At 37.8% G+C, this 20,142-nt stretch overlaps 1 protein-coding gene across 2 annotated transcripts in view; it reads left to right on the top strand.

Annotated features, from left to right (window-relative positions):
- Window positions 1-20,142, top strand: part of CUNH10orf67 (chromosome unknown C10orf67 homolog) — a 139,460-nt gene that overhangs the window by 78,897 nt on the left and 40,421 nt on the right. For both annotated transcript variants that reach the window (XM_017867437.1, XM_017867438.1), the window contains 4 exons: window positions 6,552-6,614; window positions 7,656-7,735; window positions 7,827-7,892; window positions 18,503-18,590. In XM_017867437.1, the coding sequence (XP_017722926.1) occupies window positions 6,552-6,614; window positions 7,656-7,735; window positions 7,827-7,892; window positions 18,503-18,590 (297 nt within the window). The remainder of the gene's footprint in view (window positions 1-6,551; window positions 6,615-7,655; window positions 7,736-7,826; window positions 7,893-18,502; window positions 18,591-20,142) is intronic.

The raw sequence follows: 20,142 nt of genomic DNA on the forward strand, positions 1-20,142 counted from the left end.
CCATTCCCCTTCCCCAGGGGAGTGAACTTTTTCTTCTTTTATTTTTCCCATTGACATAATATATCTCCATCTTTTTTTTTTTTTTTTGAGACAGAGTCTCGCTCTGTCGCCCAGGCTGGAGTGCAGTGGTGCGATCTTGGCTCACTGCAAGCTCCTCCTCCCGGGTTCACGCCATTCTCCTGCCTCAGCCTCCCGAGTAACTGGGACTACAGGCGCCCACCACCACGCCCGGCTAATTTTGTGTATTTTTAGTAGAGACAGGGTTTCACCGTGTTAGCCAGGATGGTCTCGATCTCCTGACCTTGTGATCCGCCCGCCGCAGCCTCCCAAAGTGCTGGGATTACAGGCGTGAGCTACTGTGCCCGGCTATCTCCATCTTTAAGTTGTGAGCAAGAGACTGTGCTACCTACCCCAGCAGTTGAAAACTTCCTTCTGAGAAAGGAGTGGTCTGGGAGAAATAAATGGGATACCTAACACTTCTTCCCAGCATCAACCACTGATCACCTTCTTTGAGTCTGGTTGGCCAGAGAGTTTGCTTCCTCTCTCCCAGAGGTTTAAGACTTTCACATCCTAGGAAAGAAGGACCCAGGAAACGTGATTTTCCTGTAGTAGCAGCTGATCCCTTCCTCAAGTCTGCACCATCAACAGTGACTCTCTTCAAAATTGCTCTGCCCTCAGTTCTTCTCATGAGTATCTGGTAAGGGACAGGAAAAAAAATAACTTGTGAGTGAATGCAAGCTCCTCTTTTAACATGTGCCGCCAGCTACTTCAGACTGCCCTGCTCACCAACATTTTCTTCAGAAGTTCTTTATATTTTAGCTCATTCTTCTTACCAGCTTGTATTGAAGCTGGCATGGTGCTGCTTCGGCTATAGATGAGACCTATGAACCATTCATGGGTCTCGTCTCTTCTCCGAGGGTCTTGTTCCTCTTTGGAATTTAGGTTACCTGAGTGTGACCCCAGCTCTCTGATGGGTTCAAGAAAAGTTGTGATTTTGTAGTTTATCTAGACTTTTCTTGTTTTTAATGTCGGAATGGCATTTTTTACTTCCCAAGTGGGAGCCAGGAGTCTGAATTTTTTAAATAAAACGGATACAGGGCCAGGCACAGAAGCTTATGCCTGTAATATTCTAGTACTTTGGAAGGCCCAGGCAGGAGGATTGCTTGAGCCCAGGAGCTTGAGACCAGCCTGGGTAACATAGCAAGACTTCTCTACAAAAAATACAAAAATTAGCCGAGTATGGTGGTGCACACCTGTAGTTCCAGTTACTTGGGCAGCGGAGGTGGGAGGATCACTTGAGCTGGGGAGGTAGAGGTTGCAGTGAGCCAAGATCATGCCTCTGCACTGCAGCCTGAGCCATGGTGCAAGACTCTGTCTTGAAGAAAAAACCCCACAAACCTGATACATACTTATTATACAAAATTTGCTCAATGAAGAAATGCCAAAAGAAGAAAATTTTTAAGAAAATCCTGCCACCCAAAGATAATCACTGAAAACCTCTCTTCACCACCCTTTCAGACAAGTCTTGATGCAGATTCTCATTTTCAACAGGATACAGATAACATCGCTCCATACCGTTGAATTTATATAATCAATTATATGTGCTATGTGTATTTCACCCCACAGAAGTAGCACAATTTACATAACCAATTCGTATCAATTTACCAGTGCCTTCCTGAGATATAGTTTCTTTCTTTCTTTTTTTTTTGTTTGCTGTTATAAACAATGACTTCATCATGTTTAATAGACACATTCCTGTCACTGAAGTGCCCTGGTCACAAATTTTTTGGAGTGAATAGTTTCATAGATATGTATTCTGCTTTTGCATAGCTGACTTCCTGCAGTGAACACCTGAACACAAGATCTAGGATGGTCTAGAGCCAGGTGAGAAAGCCAGGCCCAGACAGACTTCTGTGGCCTTCTGAACCTTCAAGACAGGCTTAAGAGTTGCGTATAGCCTGGATCAGCCTAAATCCTGTATGGCTTCACAGTCCAGTCATTCTACCAAGAAACCTCAGAGCCCCTTGGCAAACATGGAGTGGCACCTTTGGGGACATCAAATGAGGAAAGTCTTGTCCTATTTTTGAAAGATTTGCCTACCTTAACAATTTTGTTAGAAGAAAATTCACAAGTGATATATGCAGATAAATGTTTTGTTTTGATTTTTGGCCCCTGTCATGACTAGTGTTTCACTGCACACAGCCTCATATCTTATTCTCAGTATTCCCAATTCTCAGTCTCTTCTCTCCGAATTGTAAGTGCATGAGGTTGGTCCTCATTTCGTGTGTTTCTATCAGCTCCTCCACTCCCCGGCCACCTCCCACCCACTGGCACATTACTGGTGTTCAAAAGTAGTTATTTGCATGGCAGATTAAAAAATGTTAATATGAGAGTCAAAGTGATTGAGGTTTTAAAGAGGAAAAATCATTCTTCATCATGATGAGTCAGAGAGACTACTTTAGTGGTAATATAAATATAGTCAATGATTTAAAGGATATAGAGGTAAAAGACAAAATACCTTTCATTAAGCCCAGAGAAAATGCCTAAGTTTCATAAGAGAGATGTTTGTGGAAATGAAAGGTACTGACTCTTGATAAGAAAAAGAAAACAGAGATGTGAGGGTAGGATAAGGAATGTAGTCAATCTTATGGCAGTTAATAAACATAATTTGCTGCTTCTGTTAATACAAACCTTGGCTACTGATTCTAATTTAGAATAGTATTTTGTTAAATTTTTAAAAATATGACATAAATGCTTAAAATAGGAAGCAAATTTAAGAATCATAACTTCTGTTATAAATGAACCTTTATTTCTTAATTTTGTGAATTTTTATAAATGCATAAACAAATTCAAAAGAGAATGAGAAATATTTATAATAAATTATTTTAAATCACGGCCGGTAGTGGTGGCTCATGCCTGTAATCCCAGCACTTTGGGAGGCCGAGGCGGGTGGATCACCTGAGGTCAGGAGTTCAAGACCAGCATGGCCAACATGGCAAAACCCCATCTGTAATAAAAATACAAAAAATTAGCCAGGTGTGGTGTCAGGCATCTGTAATCCCAGCTACTTTGGAGGCTGAGGCAGGAGAATCACTTGAACCCAGGAGGCAGAGGTTGCAGTGAGCTGAGATCCGTGCCATTGCACTCCAGCCTGAGCAACAAGAGTGAAACTCTGTCTCAAAAAAACACACATTTTGTTAAATTACAATATGTTATTATATTTACAATTATTTAATTTGTGTTTGTGTTTTCCTATTTAGGAAGTTACTTTTATTTTAATATTAACATTCATTTTCACCTCAATCTATTATCAGTCCCGTGTTTGCACCTGTCAATGAAGTGAGCACATAAAGACCAGTGTGTGTATTCCAGAGAAAGTGGAAGGTCAGCAGCTGGCAAAACAAAATGACAGTTTAATGTGGACAGAGCCAGGATTCAATAGACCATGTTGCAGCAAAGTTGAAAGTTCAACTCGAACTGGAGAGCAAACACTCTAGTCTACATGTGATGCTTTTTTCTGTCTTCTTTTAATGAAAAGAGACGTTATCTTCATCATCATAGTAGTGTTGTCGTTTGGAGAGATTGAATAATTATTTGCTTTACAGAAGATAGACTTTAGAACAGACTTATCTCTAGTTATTACATAGTTGATCATTATATGAGAGCTGGGAAAAGGGAGCCTTAAAAATTGAAACTAATTTTTACTGTACATAAATTTAAACAGAGGTTTTTTTTATAAGCATTCAATCACCGATGTAACTTTGAATATAGTGAAATAAGTATATTAATGTCTTTCTACATGGAAACTTATTTTGTTCTACTGATTTGTTTTCCTAATTTTCTGGGAATTAATTTTTTAAATTTGGGTTAACTTTTTTTTAGCGTAATGGCAAATGTTCTCCCTGACCGTGGGCCTGGGGATCTTCCCCCGGTGATTTCCTTGGACTACTTACTGTTCATCAGATGGTAGTGAACTCACTGTCTGCCTGCTGTACTCTGGGCAAAGAGGTGGTTCAAGTGGTTTGTGCCCTTTGAGAACAAATAGGTCGAGGGATTCCAAAAAGTGTCCATTGCATGTCACTTTGGTGACCCCCACTTTTTTGATGCCAAGGAAGGCTAATGATTAACTAAGACTTCTTGTTGCTTTTGTTAAGTTGGTGGTATTGTTTCTTTGGCTTTCTTTTTGGCTAGTTTACTGTCACATGGGTCTTGATAAGTGAGAGTCACTGTGCTTGTAGTGGGTGATAGTTTCTTTTAAGAAGTTTGAGGTACTGTGTAGACAACTAAGGGAAGTGTTATTTGGGTAGTTATAGAACCACCAAAGGACTCTCCAGGCTTTTGGGTTCTGATGGAGTAGGAGTTAGAGTTTAGATACCTAAGGCAGGAAAAATGGGCAGGTTCAGGACTAAGTCAGTCCTGAGGGTTCTTCTATCAGGCAAATCATAATGGCAAGTCAAGCAATCACATTATTGGGTATATAACCAAAGGAATATAAATAATTCTGTTATAAAGATACATGCACACAAGTGTTCATTGCAGCATTATTCACAATAGCAAAGACATGGAATCAACCCAAATGCCCATTAATGATAGACTGGATAAACAAAATATGGTATATATACACCATGGAACTATGCAGCCATAAAAAGGAATGAGATCATGTCCTTTGCAGGGGCATGAATGGAGCTGAAAGTGGTTATCCTCAGCAAACTAATGCAGGAACAGAAAACCAAACACCACATGTTCTCACTTCTAAGTGGATGTTGAATGCTGAGAACACGTGGACTATGGGAGGGAACAACACACAACTGGGGCCTGTTGCGGGGAGGCATGAGAAGAGGGAGAGCATCAGAAATAATAACTAATGGATACTGAGCTTAATACCAAGGTGATGGATTGATCTGTGCAGCAAACCACCATGGCACACATTTACCTATGGATCAAACCTGCACATCCTGCACATGTACCCCAGAGCTTAAAATAAAAGTTGAAGAAGAAAAAAAATGCCAGGTTAGCCATTGCCAGGGATGTGGGCTTCCATCCCTGATCACATGCTTTTCTCTGACTATTAGTTTCATGAATGGCCTTATCCAAATCTTTAGCTTCAACCCACGTACTGAGGAATCCTAAATTATATATCTAGGATCAACCCATCTCTCAAATTCCAGGCCCTGTCTCAGTTGCTATGTTGGTCTGTTTTCATGCTGCTGATAAAGACATACCCGAGACTGGGAAGAAGAGGTTTAATGGACTTTCAGTTCCACATAACTAAGGAGGCCTCACAATCATGGCAGAAGGCAAGGAGGAGCAAGTCACGTCTTACATGGATGGCAGCAGGCAAAGAGAGAGCTTGTGCAGAGAAATTCCCATTTTTAAAACCATCAGATCTTGTGAGACCCATTCTCTATCATGAGAACAACTTGGGAAAGACCCGCCACTATAATTCAATCATCTCCCACCAGGTCTCTCCCACAACACATGGGGATTATGGGAGCTACAAGATGAGATTTGGGTGGGGACACAGAGCCAAACCAGTTGCCTATTACATGTTTTCATTCAAACAGGCCATGGGTACCTGAGACTCAAAGTGTTTTGGTAAATCTGAATTTATCGAAAACAAACAAAAGGCTAGCACACAAAATTGTTCCGATTCTTATTGTTTGTTCTTAGTGAATAGGTTCATTCTCCGTCTACCTGCCCAAATGAGAAATTTCAGGCAGCTCTGTCCTCACTCAAAAAGTCCCCTAAATTTGACCTCTTTTGTAATTTATCTCAAATCTGCCTTCTCTACTTTAGCTCAATTTTGTTTTCTATTGTATCTCCAGTGCTTAAACAATTCTTGGCATATAATAAGCATTCAGCAAATATTTACGGAGTGAACAAAGAGGACAAGAAAAGCACTTGGCCCTGCATGAAACAGTTAATTCAGGGAACAGACAAAAATTTAAAATATATTATTTCTATAAAAAATATTTTGGGAGACATTCAAGAGAAACTTTTTTCTATTAAGCAAGGACAGGCAGCCATGAAAAAGGAGCAGTCTGAACCAAAGAACAATTTATTAAAAGGAACAAATAAAACTGAAAAAAAAAAAGCAATAGACAGGCTGAATAATAAAATTGACACAACTTAACAATTAATAATCTAGAAGATAAAGTGAAGAAATTTTCCTAGAACATAGTGCAAAATGGCAGACAGAAATAACGAAAAAAGTTAAAATATGGAGGATAGATCCAAGAGATCTAGCACCTTTCTAATAGGATTTTTTGAAAGCGAAACAGATACAATGAAAGTGAGACTATAATAAAATGCATTTTTTAAAAACTGGTATTATTAATAGGAAAATTATTTTCAATGGGCTGCCGTGGTCTGATTGCAAATGCTACATATAAACACTGAAATATCTAAATTATATAAGACAGTGAAGACTGCCAGGGGACTATGGTTGGCATATTGTAAGTCTCAGTTCTCTTTCTTAAAGCTGCAGAAAAGCCACATTGTTATGCATTAATTTGAAAATTTATATTTACCTTGGTTTATTTTCTTGCCAGGTAAGCTATACAGCACCTATTGGGACACATGAAGAAGAAAAGATGAAGATATCAGGATCTAAGGTGTAATAATGACTAATATGACTATTATTATGAACCTAGTTATTGTTTATATTAGAAAGTAGCAATTTGCTTAGAAAGTAGCAATGACTTTGGAAGCTACACTGAGAATTAGCCTTATGAAGAGACAGAGGACCTGATTGCCTCATTAGTATGATTCTGTAGCACATCCCTGCCACATCCACGGAAGTCTCTCTCATTCATGATATGCCTACAATTCATCTATTAGAGATTCATTCCTTTTGCTGAAACTTCATCCTCTTGCAAAATATAAACATTATTGATAAATGGCATAAAGATCTACTGTGAGTTGGTAAGATCCTTTCTTGAGAACTGTTTTGATAGAAGGAAGAAATGAGTAACTGGGGGAAGCTGCTTCCTATGACAAAGAGATGGAGAGACCACAGTAAGTGAAGGAAAACACAATTTACAAAACACAATATACAATTTACAAAAAGGGGCAGCTTGTGCGGCTGATGAAGATAAATTTTGGTTGCTTTGTAATATTGTTTAGAGCTTACTGCTTCTAAGTTCACCATTTACAGGAAATAGAGGCATGGGATCTTAAACCGTTCCTATGTTTGGTAATTTACAAGTGAATATAACTCATTGTTCTCTTGAAAAGAAATTTTTTTTTTTGAGACAGGGTCTCGTTCTGTCATCCAGGCTGAAGTGTGGTGACGTGATCACAGCTCACTGCAGCTTTGACCTCCTGGGCTTATGTAATTCTCCCTTCTCAGCCTTCCAAGTAGCTGGGACTACAGGTGCACACCACCATGCCTTGCTAATTTTTAATTTTTTGTAGAGACAAGGTCCCACTATATTGCCCAAACTGGTCTAAAACTCCTAGGCTCAAGCCATCGTCCCACCTTGGCTTCCCAAAATGTTGGGATTACAGGTGTGAGTCACCGTGCCCTGCCTCAAATTATTTTTGATAGTAATTAGAATATATATACTATTTACAGAAATAGTCTTTTCAGATTTATGGAGAAACAAGATATATTGTTTGTGTAATTAACTTTGTGATATATTTTCTATTGAAAGGTTGAAGACAAACAAGCTTTGGAGTCTCAAATAGAAGCATTAAAGGCAAATTTAGAGAACGAGAAAAAGAAGGTGGAAAGGTACTGGTAACAGAGTGAAAGGCACTGGTAATGAGACATAATGTGCATTTGTAACTAATGCAATATTTAACCATCTGTAAATTTATTATAGGTTTAGGAAGGAAGCAGAACGACTAAGCAAAAGCTGGGAAAAGAGATTCTTTATTCTCAGGAACAGGTATGGTGTGATATATACAAATTCTATTTCTAAAAACGTGACTAATCATCCTTTAAGGAAGTTGTGAACCTTGCAACTTTTTTACATATTAATGTTAAATCACCTCATATACTTTCACAAGAAATGCAAAATGATTGGTTTAAAATAGAAGAGTAATCAAAATCACTGAGAAGTGAAATCATTCGAGGTGTTTTCATTCCCTATCTGTGTTTCTGTTTTAAAAGATCAGCAGGATAGACAGACTCTCTTATTACCTGGTTTAATCAGACCTATTTAGTCATCTTCTTTCATAGGGCTATTAAAACCTTTTCCTGCTCATTTGCACACAATGATATGTAACTAGTTTGTATTGTCTTTATAAAGTTGCTTTATATATCAGATCCTCTACCAGACACAACAGCTCCAATTCCTCAACCTCTCAGATCTGTTTTTCACTCACATAAACATTTTATTTCTCTTCCCAATATCCTCTTTGCCTTTTTCAAAATGGAGGAAGTGAAACTGTAAAATTCTGAAAAGGACAAAGATGATGCATATTGAAAAAATGCTTATTTTTTCCCTTACCCTAACATGTTAACATTAAAAATCTGTCTTCTGTTTAGTTGTGTTCTGCCATAATTTCCCCCAGATTCTCTTCCTTAACACATGTGGGAAGTTCTTTTACAATATTCTTTCACAGTCAAGCATCATCCAGGCACGATGGATTTAATGTTGTTCTGGTGCAGGCCATCGGAGGTCAAACTTGAAGCTTACACATAAGATCTTGGAATGGCAATGCCCTACGTTTGCAATGTATTTCATAAGCACACACTATGGATTTTGTCTGTATAAACTTCTATACTTGGCTATGTATATTATATGGGAATAATTCATCCTAAGTGAGGGGGCACAAAGAATCCACGCCAAGACAGAAAAAACACAGGATTGAGAGCAAAAACACCTTGTAGTAAAATGTTCTGCCTTGTTCTGTTTGGTGCTGAAATGATCTCCTACCTGTGTTTCATGTATGTGCTGAAAAGTATTTTGTGCTGTGTAAAATGTGCATATTAACACCTGCCCTGTCTCACACAGTTATTTAAGAACAGAATGTAGATACGTGTGAGACAAAAGAAAATTTAAATACGCACTTTATTTCATTTCCCTGCACATAGGTTTTGGATTATCTCTAGTGCTGAATAAAATGACTTTCCCTTATTTATTTCCTTAGGGTTCACTTTCATCCTTAAGATTTACCTTGTCTCTGACCCTACGGGATTTACGCTATTATTCAATGATGATTTACGAGAATGTATCAGTTTTGCTGTTTTTTTTTTTTTTTTTTGAGAGGGAGTTTTGCTTTTGTTGCCCAGGCTAGAGTGCAGTGGCGCAATCTCGGCTCACTGGAACCTCCATCTGGGTTCAAGTGATTCTCTGGCCTCAGCCTTCTGAGTAGCCAGGATTACAGGCCCCCACCACCATGCCTGCCTAATTTTCTTTTTTGTATTTTTAGTAGAGATGGAGTTTAAAGTTTTACTTCTAATTGATTTTCTATTAACTAAGTTGTTGACAATCATATTAATCGTTTTGGTCTCTGCAGACTTTATGTTGATATCTAAATATTTAGGAAAGCAGAAGTATTTATTACTATACACTTTCTATGTTTTCTCATTTAACCAACTAATTGGGACATTGTAGATTATGTCTCTCTACTTAGGCTGCAGCTGCAGTTATTAATTCAATGTGGCATATACAGCACCGTAGAGAGTGCATTTGTATAGAGTACTTCATCGTGGTGTGGTATGGAGATTAATTGTGCAGTCACAGACTTACGTGGGCTAACATGGTAATTTCATTTTACTGTAACTGATCCTAGATTAGATGCACTCATTTTTGTTTAGTAGAGGAAAAACCTCACCTTAGCCGGTCAAGATCAGAGTCCAACTCAATGGTTTCTCAGTCAATTCATGATTTATATTGGGTCCCAGTCCAATTCAGGGTTTCATTGCCAAGCTCCTTTTCCAACTCTGCTGAGTTCTTATTTCCAGGAAGATTGAATGTGAGCAGTGCTGACAAGGGCGGGGATAGTCCTTCCTCTTGGTGTGCCAAGCCAGGTGCAGCTGCTGATGTCATCATTATTGCACAAACAGTATGCAGGTGTGGCACATCAGTTTTGGAACATATCCCTACCTGGCTAATGCCACAGTGATACCGCTGTTCCCACCTCCACACCAGGCAGCAATCCACATGCATCCACCTGAGCCACCTCTGTTCTGCCTGATGGGCTCCAGGCCAGATGGATTCACTTTTGCCCACTACGCTTACCAAGCACATAAATGTTACAGGTGGTTCCCGTGCCACTCTGGCTTGCATATATAGAAGAGGTCCATGCACACATCCCTTCTCCTGCCCTCCCCTCCTCTCCCCACCCGCCTCAACTCAGAGTGCTAGACTGCCATACCAGAGAGACTGCAAACATCAGAAATCTAGATAGGGCATGCAAGGTGAAGGCCCACTCTGCTCATGTAGTCCCCTCACCTTGGAACCTGCTGTAAACAGAAACTCTACACTGCTCCTTACTTCAACAAAGTGAACACCTCTGTCCTCACCACACAGGTAAAGAAAGAAGGAATTAGCAGTAGCTTCATGGTCCCTGTTGCCCATCCAGCGCCTGTCACCTCTCCTCCCAATTAGCAAATATTCTGAATTGAATGCTTATCATTCCCTTGGGGAAAGTTTTCAGTAACATTCAATTTGTCATAAAAATTGGGCTATTCCAATTTTCAGTTTCTTCTAATCAGTTCGATAATTTATGTTGTCTTTTATGTTTGGGAATTTTCTTATTTCATTGAATTGTCTATTGATATAAAGTTATTCATAATATCATCATATTATATATATAAATGACAGTCATGTGTCACTTGATGACAGGGATGCATTCTGAGAAACATGTCATTAGGCAATTTCATCATTGTGTGAGCATCTTAGAGTGTGCTTACACACCTAGATGGCATAGCCTACCACACACCTAGGCTATATGGTATAGCCTATTGCTCCTAGGCCGCAAACCTGCACAGCAGGAGACCGTAACTGAATACTGTAAGCAATTGTAACACAATGGTAAGTGTTTATGCATCTAAATATACCTAAACATAGAAAAGATACAGTGAAAATGCAGTATAAAAGATAAAGAATGGTCCACCTGTATAAGGCACTCACCACGAATGGAGCGTGCAGGAGTGGAAGTTGCTCGGGTGAGCCAGTGGTGAGTGAATGTGAAGGCCTAGGACGTTACCATACACTACTGTAGATTTTGTAAACACTAGACACCCAGGCTACACTAGATTTACAAAAAATATATATATATATATTTAATAACCAATTAGCCTTAGCTTACTGTAATTTTTTTACTTTATAAACTTTCTAATTTTTAAAACTTTTTGACTCTTATGTAATAACACAGCTTTAAACACAAACATATTGTACAGCTATATAAGATTATTTTTTCACGTGCTGGTGCACACCTGTAGTCCCAGCTACGTGGCAGCCTGACAGGTGGGAGGATCACTTGAGCCCAGGAGGTTGAGGCTGCAGTAAGTTGGGATCATGCCTTGCACTCCAACCTGAGTGACAGAGTGAGACCCTGTCTCAAATATATGTGTATAATTTTTTCCTTTATATTCTTATTCTTTAAGCTTTTGTCTGTGTTTAAATTTTTTTTTTTATTTTTTACTTTTTAAACTTTTTTGTTAAAAACTAAGATACAAACACATACACTAGTATAGGCCTACACAGGGTCGGGATTGTCAGGATGTTACGAGGCAGTGAGAACTTTTCAGCTCCATTATAATCTTGTGGGACCACCATTGTATATTCAGTCCGTCTTTGACTGAACATCATTATGCAGTGCATGACTGTAACTGTAAGATCTGGTGATGTCCCTTTTTCATTCCTGATATTTGTGTTTCATTCCCGAGAATTTGTGTATTTCTCCTTTTTTCTTAGTCTGTTGGGAGTTATCAATTTTGTGTTATTTATTTCAAAGAAATAATTGCCTTTGCTGAACTTTTCTCATATGTCTTTTCATTGACTTTTTAAAATTTTAATTTTAATTAAAAAACTTTTTTTCCTTTCTAACTTTTATTTTAGGTCAGGGGGTATGGGTGCAGGTTTGTTACATGGGTAACTTGCATGTCGTAGGGATTTGGTGTACAGACAATTTTGTCACCCAGGTAATCAGCATAGTACCTGATAGGTAGTGTTTCAATCCTCACTCTCTTCCAAACCTCCACCCTCAAGTAGGCCCTGATGTCTGTTGTTCCCATCTTTGTGTCTATGTGTACTCATTGTTTTGCCCCCACTTATAAGTGTGAACATGGGGTGTTTGGTTTTCTGTTCCTGTGTTAGTTCGTTTAGGATAATGGCCTCCAGCTCCATCCACATTGCTGCAAAGGACATGATTTCTTCTTTTTTATGACTGTGCAGTATTCCATTGTGTATATGTACCATATTTTTTAATCCAGTTTACCATTGATGGGCATCTAAGTTGATTTCATATCTTTGCTATTGTGAACAGTGCTGCAATGAACATACATGTGCATGTGTCCTTATGGTAGGACAATTTATACTCCTTTGGATTTATACTCAGCAGTGGAGTTGCTGGATCAAAGAGTAGCTCTATTTTAAGTTCTTTGAGAAATCTCAGACTGATTTTCACAGTGGCTGAACTATTTACATTCCCATCAACAGTGTGCAAGGGTCCGCTTTTCTCCACATCCTCACCATCACTCGTTATCTTTTGTCTTTCTGGTAATAGCCATTCCAACAGGAGTGAGGTGATATCTTATTGTGGTGTTGATTTGCATTTTTCTGATGATGACTGATATTGAGCAATTTTTCATATACTTGGCCATTTGTGTGTCTTCTTTGGGGAAATGTCTATTCAGTTCCTTTGTCCATTTTAAAATCGGGTTGTTTTCTTGCTGTTAAACTGAGTTTCTTGTATATTTTGGATATTAACCCCTTATCAGATGTATGGCTTGCAAATGTTTTCTTCCATTCCTTAAGTTGCCTTTCCATGTTGTTGTTTTTTTGCTGTGAGGAAGCTTTATAGTTTGAAATAATCCTACTTATTCATTTTCGTTTTCGTTGCTTGTGCACCTGGTATCATATTCAAAAAATCATTGCCAAGGGCCAACGTGAAAAAGCTTTTTCTCCTATGTTTTCTTCTAAGAATTTTATGGTTTCAGGACTTATGTTTAGGCCTTTAATCCATTTTGAGTTAATTTTTGTGTACTGTGTAATATAGGGGTCTAATTTCATCCTTTTGCATGTAGATATCCTGTTTCTTCAACATCATTTGTTGAAGAGATTATCCTTTCCCCCATTGTGTATTCTTGTCACTCTTGTCAAAAATTAGTTGGCCATATATGCATGAGCTTATTTCTGAGCTCTCTAATCTGTTCCATTGGTCTAAGTGTCTATTTTCATGTCAGTACAATCACATTTTGATTACTATAGCTGTGTAACATAGTTTCAAATCAGGAAGTGAGCTGCCTCCAGCTTTGTTCTTTTTTCTCAAAAGTGCTTTGGCTATTTGGGGTCTTTTATGGTTCCATAAAATTTTAGGATTATTTTTCCTACTTCTGTGAAAACTGCCATTGCAATTTTGGTAGCAATTGCATTTAATCTGTAGATTACTTTGGGTAGTATAGACATCTTGACAATATTACTTATTTTAATTCATGAATACAAGATACCATTTTATTTATTTGTATCTAACTTCTTCAGCGCTTTATAGTTTTCAAGATACAGATCTTTTACCTCGTTGGTTAAATTTATACCCAGGTACTTTATTTTTTGATGCTATTATAAATGGAATTTTAAAAAATTTCTTTTTGGATAGCTCATTGTTGGTATATAGAAACAATTGATTTTTGTATGTTTATTTTGTATCCTGTAACTTTACTGAATTCATTTATTAGCTCTGATGGTTTTTTGATAGAGTAATTGACTTTTGCTTTTATCTTGTTTCCTTCTACTTTTTAATGTTTTATTTGCTGTCTTTTTACTAGATTTCAGAAAGGAAGCCTAGATCATTGATTTTTCAGACTTCTTTTCTTTGAATATATGCATTTAACACTACATATTTTCTTCTAAGTATTGTTTGAGCTGCCTCCCACAAGTTGTGACATATAATATATTTATTATCACTCAAACAAAATATTTTCTAAATTCATTTTGATTTCTTCTTTGATCCATGGGTAATTTAGAAGTAATACGGGCTGGGCACAGTGGCTCATGCCTGTAATCCCAGCACTTTGAGAGACCAAGGCAGAAGGATTGCTTGAGCTCAGGAGTTTGAGACCAGCCTGGGCAACAAAGTGAAACCCATCTCTACAAAAAATAAAACAATTAGCTGGGTGTCGTGGCATGCACCTGTGGTCCCAGCTACATGGGAGGCTGAGGCAGGAAGAGTGCTTGAACCCACGACGAGGTCAAGGCTGCAGTAAGCCCTGTTCATGCCACTGCGCTCTAGCCTGGGTGACAGAGTGAGACCTTTTCTCAAGAAAAAAAGGAAGTAATATGTTTTATTTCCAGTAAGTTGAAGATTTACTAGTTATATTTCCAGTTTAATTCTCTTGTGCTCAGAGTACTTACTCTGAATAATTTTAATCTGTTAAAATGTCTTCATGTTTGTTTTATGACTCAACTTATGGCCAAGTTTTAAAACGTTTTATTCTTGAAAAGAATGAAAAATGTTATCATTGATGGGTGCAGAGTTCTAAATATTTCAATGAGGTCAACCTATTAATTTTGTTGTTTCTATCTTTTACATAATTATTAATTTTTTGTCATTATATCCAAGTATTAAGATAGAAGTATTAAATTTTCTACCATAATTATAGATGTATCTATTTCTTAATTTAATCTGTCCATTTTTGCTTTACATAGTTTACATCTTAGTTGTTGAGTACCCACAATTTAGATTCTAATCTCATCTTGTGAAGTTATCAGTAATGTTTATCATTATGAAATGTTTTTATCTTTAGTAATGCTCCTTACCTTAATGTCTGCTTAACTATCAGTTAAGAGTACATGGTGTATTTTTTTCCAACTTTTTTCTTTCAGCCTGTCTTATTTCTATATTTGAATGTGTTTCTTGTAATCAGCATGTAATTGGATTTTTAACCTAATCTGTCAGCTTTATTTTATTTAATTGGCATACTTTATTTCCTTTTAGTGAAAATACTATGGTTGGGTTTGTATTTACTACGTAACAAGTTGTTTTCTATTTGACTGACCTGTTTTATATTTCTCCTTCTCTCTTTTTTGCCTTGTTTTGAACCAATCAACCTTTCTTATTCCATATTTTCTTTTATTAATTTGTTATTCATTTTCTTTTTTTGAAATTTCTCCTTTGTAAAATTTTCTTAGCTTATTGCAGTGTTTTAGAAATTACTATTGATACCACTCTCCCAAGTATTCTAGAACCTTAGACTATTTTCACTCCATTTAATTTTCTCCTACATTTTAATTTTAAGTCTCTATTTTTTTAACTCCATGAAAGGTTGCTATTGTTGTTTGGCAAACTCAGTATTTATTTATATTTACTCACACATTTACTCTTTATTGGGCTTTTCATTGTTTTCTGCTTATTATGTTTTCATCTGGGATCATTTTCGTGCTGCCTGAATAACTCTCTTTCATTTTTTGTTTCTTCATTTTTAATACAGGTTTGCTGGCAAATAATTCTCTCAGCTTTTCTTTAGAGGAAAATGTCATTATTTTACCTTCATTATTGAAGAAAGTTTTTGCCAAGTATTGAATTCTATCTTGGCAGTTATTTTTTCAGCCGATTAATTATGTCAGTAGGCCGGGCGTGGTGGCTCATGCTTGTAATCCCAGCACTTTGGGAGGCTGAGGCGGGAAGATCATGAGGTGAGGAGTTCGAGACCACCCTGGCCAACACAGTGAAACCCTGTCTCTACTAAAAATACAAAACTTAGCTGAGCGTGGTGGCAGACACCTGTAATCCCAGCTACTCGAGAGCCTGAGGCAGGAGAATCACTTGAATCTGGGAGGCAGAGGTTGCAGTGAGCCAAGATCACGCCACTGTGCTCCAGCCTGGGCAACAGAACTAGACTCCATCTCAAAATGAGTAAATAAATTTAAAAAAATTTAAAAAATAATGTCGGTACATTGGCCTTCATTGTCGCTGTTGAGAAGTCAGCTGTCAAGTCTTGTTGCTTTTTTTTTTTTCATGTCTGGGTACTTTAAATTTTTTCCCTTGATCTTTGGTTATCATTAGTTTTATTATGATGTCTCTAGGTATAGTTCCTTCTATTTATCTGATCTAGCTCTTTATGGGTCAATGTCATTTCTGAATTTTGGAACATTCTTAGCTATTATCTTTCCATGTATTATTTCTGCTTCATTCTTGTCTACTCTGATCCTCCTGCTTCCTTCTTTAAAAAAACCCTTGTGATTACATTGGGCCCACTAAATAATCTAGAATAATTACTCTATCTCAAGATTTGTAATTTATCACATCTGCAAAGTTCTTTTTACTATGTTAGGTAGCATACTCAAAATTTCCAGGAATTAGAAAGTAGATATTTTCATGGGGGACAATGTTCACTCTGCTACAGTCAACCTTCTGGCCCCCAAACGATCGTGCCTATCCTGCATGCAAAATGCATTTACCACATCCCAATATCCCCCAAAGTCTCAACCCATTACAGCATCAACTCAAGTCCAAAATTTCGTCTAGGTGTTATCAACCTCAAAAGTGTCAGTTTGCATCATCTAAATTAGGTATGGTAAGACTCTGGTTATAATTCATCCTGGGACAAAATTTCTCTCCATATGTAGACTTTTGAAATTATAGATTATTTGCTCCCAAATACAATAGTGGGAAAGGCACTGTATTGACATAAATGTCAATAATGGCTATAGATGTTCTTGTTTGAAAGGGGAGAAAGTAGAAGGGGAAAATTGAGTTGCTAGTCCAAACAATTTTAAAATTGTTTCAGCATAATGCCATTAGGGTTCAAGGCCTGGGCTAATTCTCTGTGACTCAAGGTTCCACCTGCTGGGCCCAAAGCACTACTACTGAGTCAAATATCCTCTTTCATGAAAGGTAGCACATGTTGGCCAGGTGCAGTGGCTCACACCTGTAATCCCAACACTTTGGGAGGCTGAGACAGGTGGATCATGAGGTCAGGAGATCAAGACCATCCTGGCCAACATGGTGAAACCCCACCTTTACTAAAAAGAATACAAAAAATTAGCTGGGCGTGGTGGTGGGCACCTGTAGTCCTAGCTACTTGGGAGGCTGAGGCGGGAGAATGGCATGAACCCGGAAGGGGGAGTTTGCAGTGAGCCGAGATCATGCCCCTGCACTACAGCCTGGGTGACAGAGCAAGACTCTGTCTCAAAAAAAAAAAAGAAAGGTAGCACATGTTTGACCCTGAGTAGTTTTATCCTGCCTGTAGAATTTTGGGAATCCAATAACCTTCTTTCATGTATTTCCCTTCTCTGTCCTTTTCAGTGCAATCCGGCAGTGTTGTTGCTGATATAACGTGTTCAAAATCTTATGGGTCTCCCATGTTTGTCATGGGAAGTCACTTCATTAGACAGGAGGCTCCTTCTCAGATCTTTCCTAGATAATCTCATCTCTATTTTGCACTCTACTGAGATGGCTGAAGGGATGTCACACATCTAATCTCTTCAAAGAGTCTTTTGTGTGAGTAAATGCTGTGATTTTTGTTCCTTGCTGGACTCTAGCTAAAGGTTGTCCAGCCATTCTCTTGCTTTCTGTACAGAGTATGTCTTCCTGACAGCAAATCTCCTAATTTTAGCATCATTTGTGATCAAGATAGGCTAAGAATTTCCCAAATAGCTAATATACGTGTGATGTTTCAACACAGTCTAGTTCTTACTATCTTTGATGTGTGATTTCTCCAATCCTAAGTCAACAGGAGCTCTTTCAAGCTGATTACTGTGTTCTTTTGACATAATCTTTGATGACTTTGTTGAATTCTGGTAGAATAAAATGTCCCAGGTTCATTCTGTGCATTTATTGCTTTAGATCTAGAAACAGTCATTTCTGAAAGATGCCCTGAATTATTTTAGTGAGAAATGCTTTTTGAAATCACAGTCTAGGCAGCAGGGGTGATCATTGCCATTATTTCTCTGCCTTTTCCAAGCTGAAAAACATGTAAGTTGTGTGTGTGTGTGTGTGTGTGTTTTGTTTTTTTGTCAGATAGGGTCTCACTCTGTCACCCAGGCTGAAGTGCAGTGGTGCAATCACAGCTCACTGCTGCCTTGACCTCCCAGGATCAGGTGAACCTCCTACCTCAGCCTTCTGAATTGCTGGGACTACAGGCATGTACCACCATGACTGGTTATTTTTTTTTTATTGTTTGTAGAGGTGGGGTTTCGCCATTTTGCCCAGGCAACACGTAGTTTTAAAAATGAAAGAGGTAGTATGTTCATGCTCATATTTTTAAACTTTTATTTGGTAATATTTTACAATTTTAATGTTGTTTCCTACCTCATTAACATAATGCTTATTTGCTTTCTCCTATGGTTTACATATATTTTAAGTTTCATCATTTTTTAAATTTCAGCTTTCATGTCCTTAAGAATGAGATGTTTACAAGGCATACACTGTTTCGTCAGTTTGCAGTGCTTGCTGACACATCCTTCAATTATATTGTAAGTGCATGTAATGTTTAGATGCTATTTGTCTCTTTGAATATACCTATCTGTTTCTTTCTGTTCTCGTTTAAGGTTTATCGAGCCCCTGTCATTACAGGCTGTAGAGCTAGTACAAGGCAGTCACTGCTAGATGCTGAGGGTGTAAGACACCAAGTGCCTGAACCCAAAGAGCTCAGTCCAGTGTGAGAGGTAGATGTGTAAACAAATTGCTACAGCGCAATATGGTTGAGCTACAATAGGGGCAAGTATAAATTTCAGAGGAGGGGACGCTCATTTTGCCTGGAGCATATCTGTTAGTCTGCCCTTGTGGCCACGGATGTAATATTGGGAAATACCAAAGCTCAGAGTGTAAGCTTCCAGTGACATCCAAAGGGAAAAAAGAAGATAGGAAAATCCGTTCCTAGTGCCAAGCCATTCAGTTTCACGTTAGAGGTCATGTAATAGATAAAGCCCAATTCTGTATTATGCTATTATTTAACTATTTGACTCACTGTTTTCATTTGGGGGCTCTAAATGTTAAGGTAAATGATGCCCAGTATAGAAATATATCCAGAAAATTTTAATTAGTAAGTAAACCAAAATGAGACAAACTTTATTGAGAACCTGCTATGATGCTAAGTGGTCTGAGAACAAGTCGGGTTTGTGGGGAAGGGCCTAAGAAACATAAAATATGTAAATATATGCTCTTTTTTTTTTTTTTTTTGCTTCAAGAGGCGTACAATCTAAAATCATCTTCTTTCTGAAATTTTTTTTCAACATTTGTCACTTTAAGACCATTTTCTAAATTTAAGTTGCTGCAGGAGATCAAATAACTTAAGTACACTTGCAAGATAATATTAAATTAAATTCCTGTTTGTAACTAAGTTTATATAGTAACATTGCTGAGGATTTTAATACTTGATTTATTTGAAATGTTCCTGAACTGATCTACGTAGATAAGAATATACATAGTGTCATTTTTCCCTTCTTGGTTTTTCCTCTTCTCACTTGCAGGTTACAATTTTAGTTGGAGTAATCTCATTTTAGAAATTTAATCAGTTAAGCAAATAAAACACTGGAGGATCCAGGAGAATATGGTGTCACTCAAAATCAGGCTTTTTTAAGATTGTTAGCTGGTAACATTTTCTAGTCCAAATTTGAATTATCTAGGCTTTATGAAGCAGACTTCTAAATCTCAAAATTATACGAATTCAAGCACATGAGTAGATACAGTATTTTTCCTGAGAACAATCTTGGCCCTGCCCTCAAGTGGCCATGCAATTCACCTTCCCGTGGAGGTGGGTGGAGCTCCATCTGGTCTAGAATCCATCCATGTGCCACTGTTTTCCTGGATTCAAAGTTTATGAATCTTCATGTATACATCCATACAGTATGATGCAGATTTTCAAATACTTAAGAAAAACTGATGGGGAAGGGGAAAGAAAGAGTAAGCTAGTGAATGTGTGAATTTTAGATCCACTAACACTGTCCCTTGGTTCCCTCTCTCTAGTCATTCATCCACCCTACAAACATTTGTTGAGTACACATAGGTACTAAGCATCAAGCTACA

The sequence above is a fragment of the Rhinopithecus bieti genome, unplaced genomic scaffold (assembly GCF_001698545.2).
Source record: "Rhinopithecus bieti isolate Rb0 unplaced genomic scaffold, ASM169854v2 scaffold_3041, whole genome shotgun sequence".
NCBI classification, from domain to species: Eukaryota; Metazoa; Chordata; class Mammalia; order Primates; family Cercopithecidae; genus Rhinopithecus; species Rhinopithecus bieti.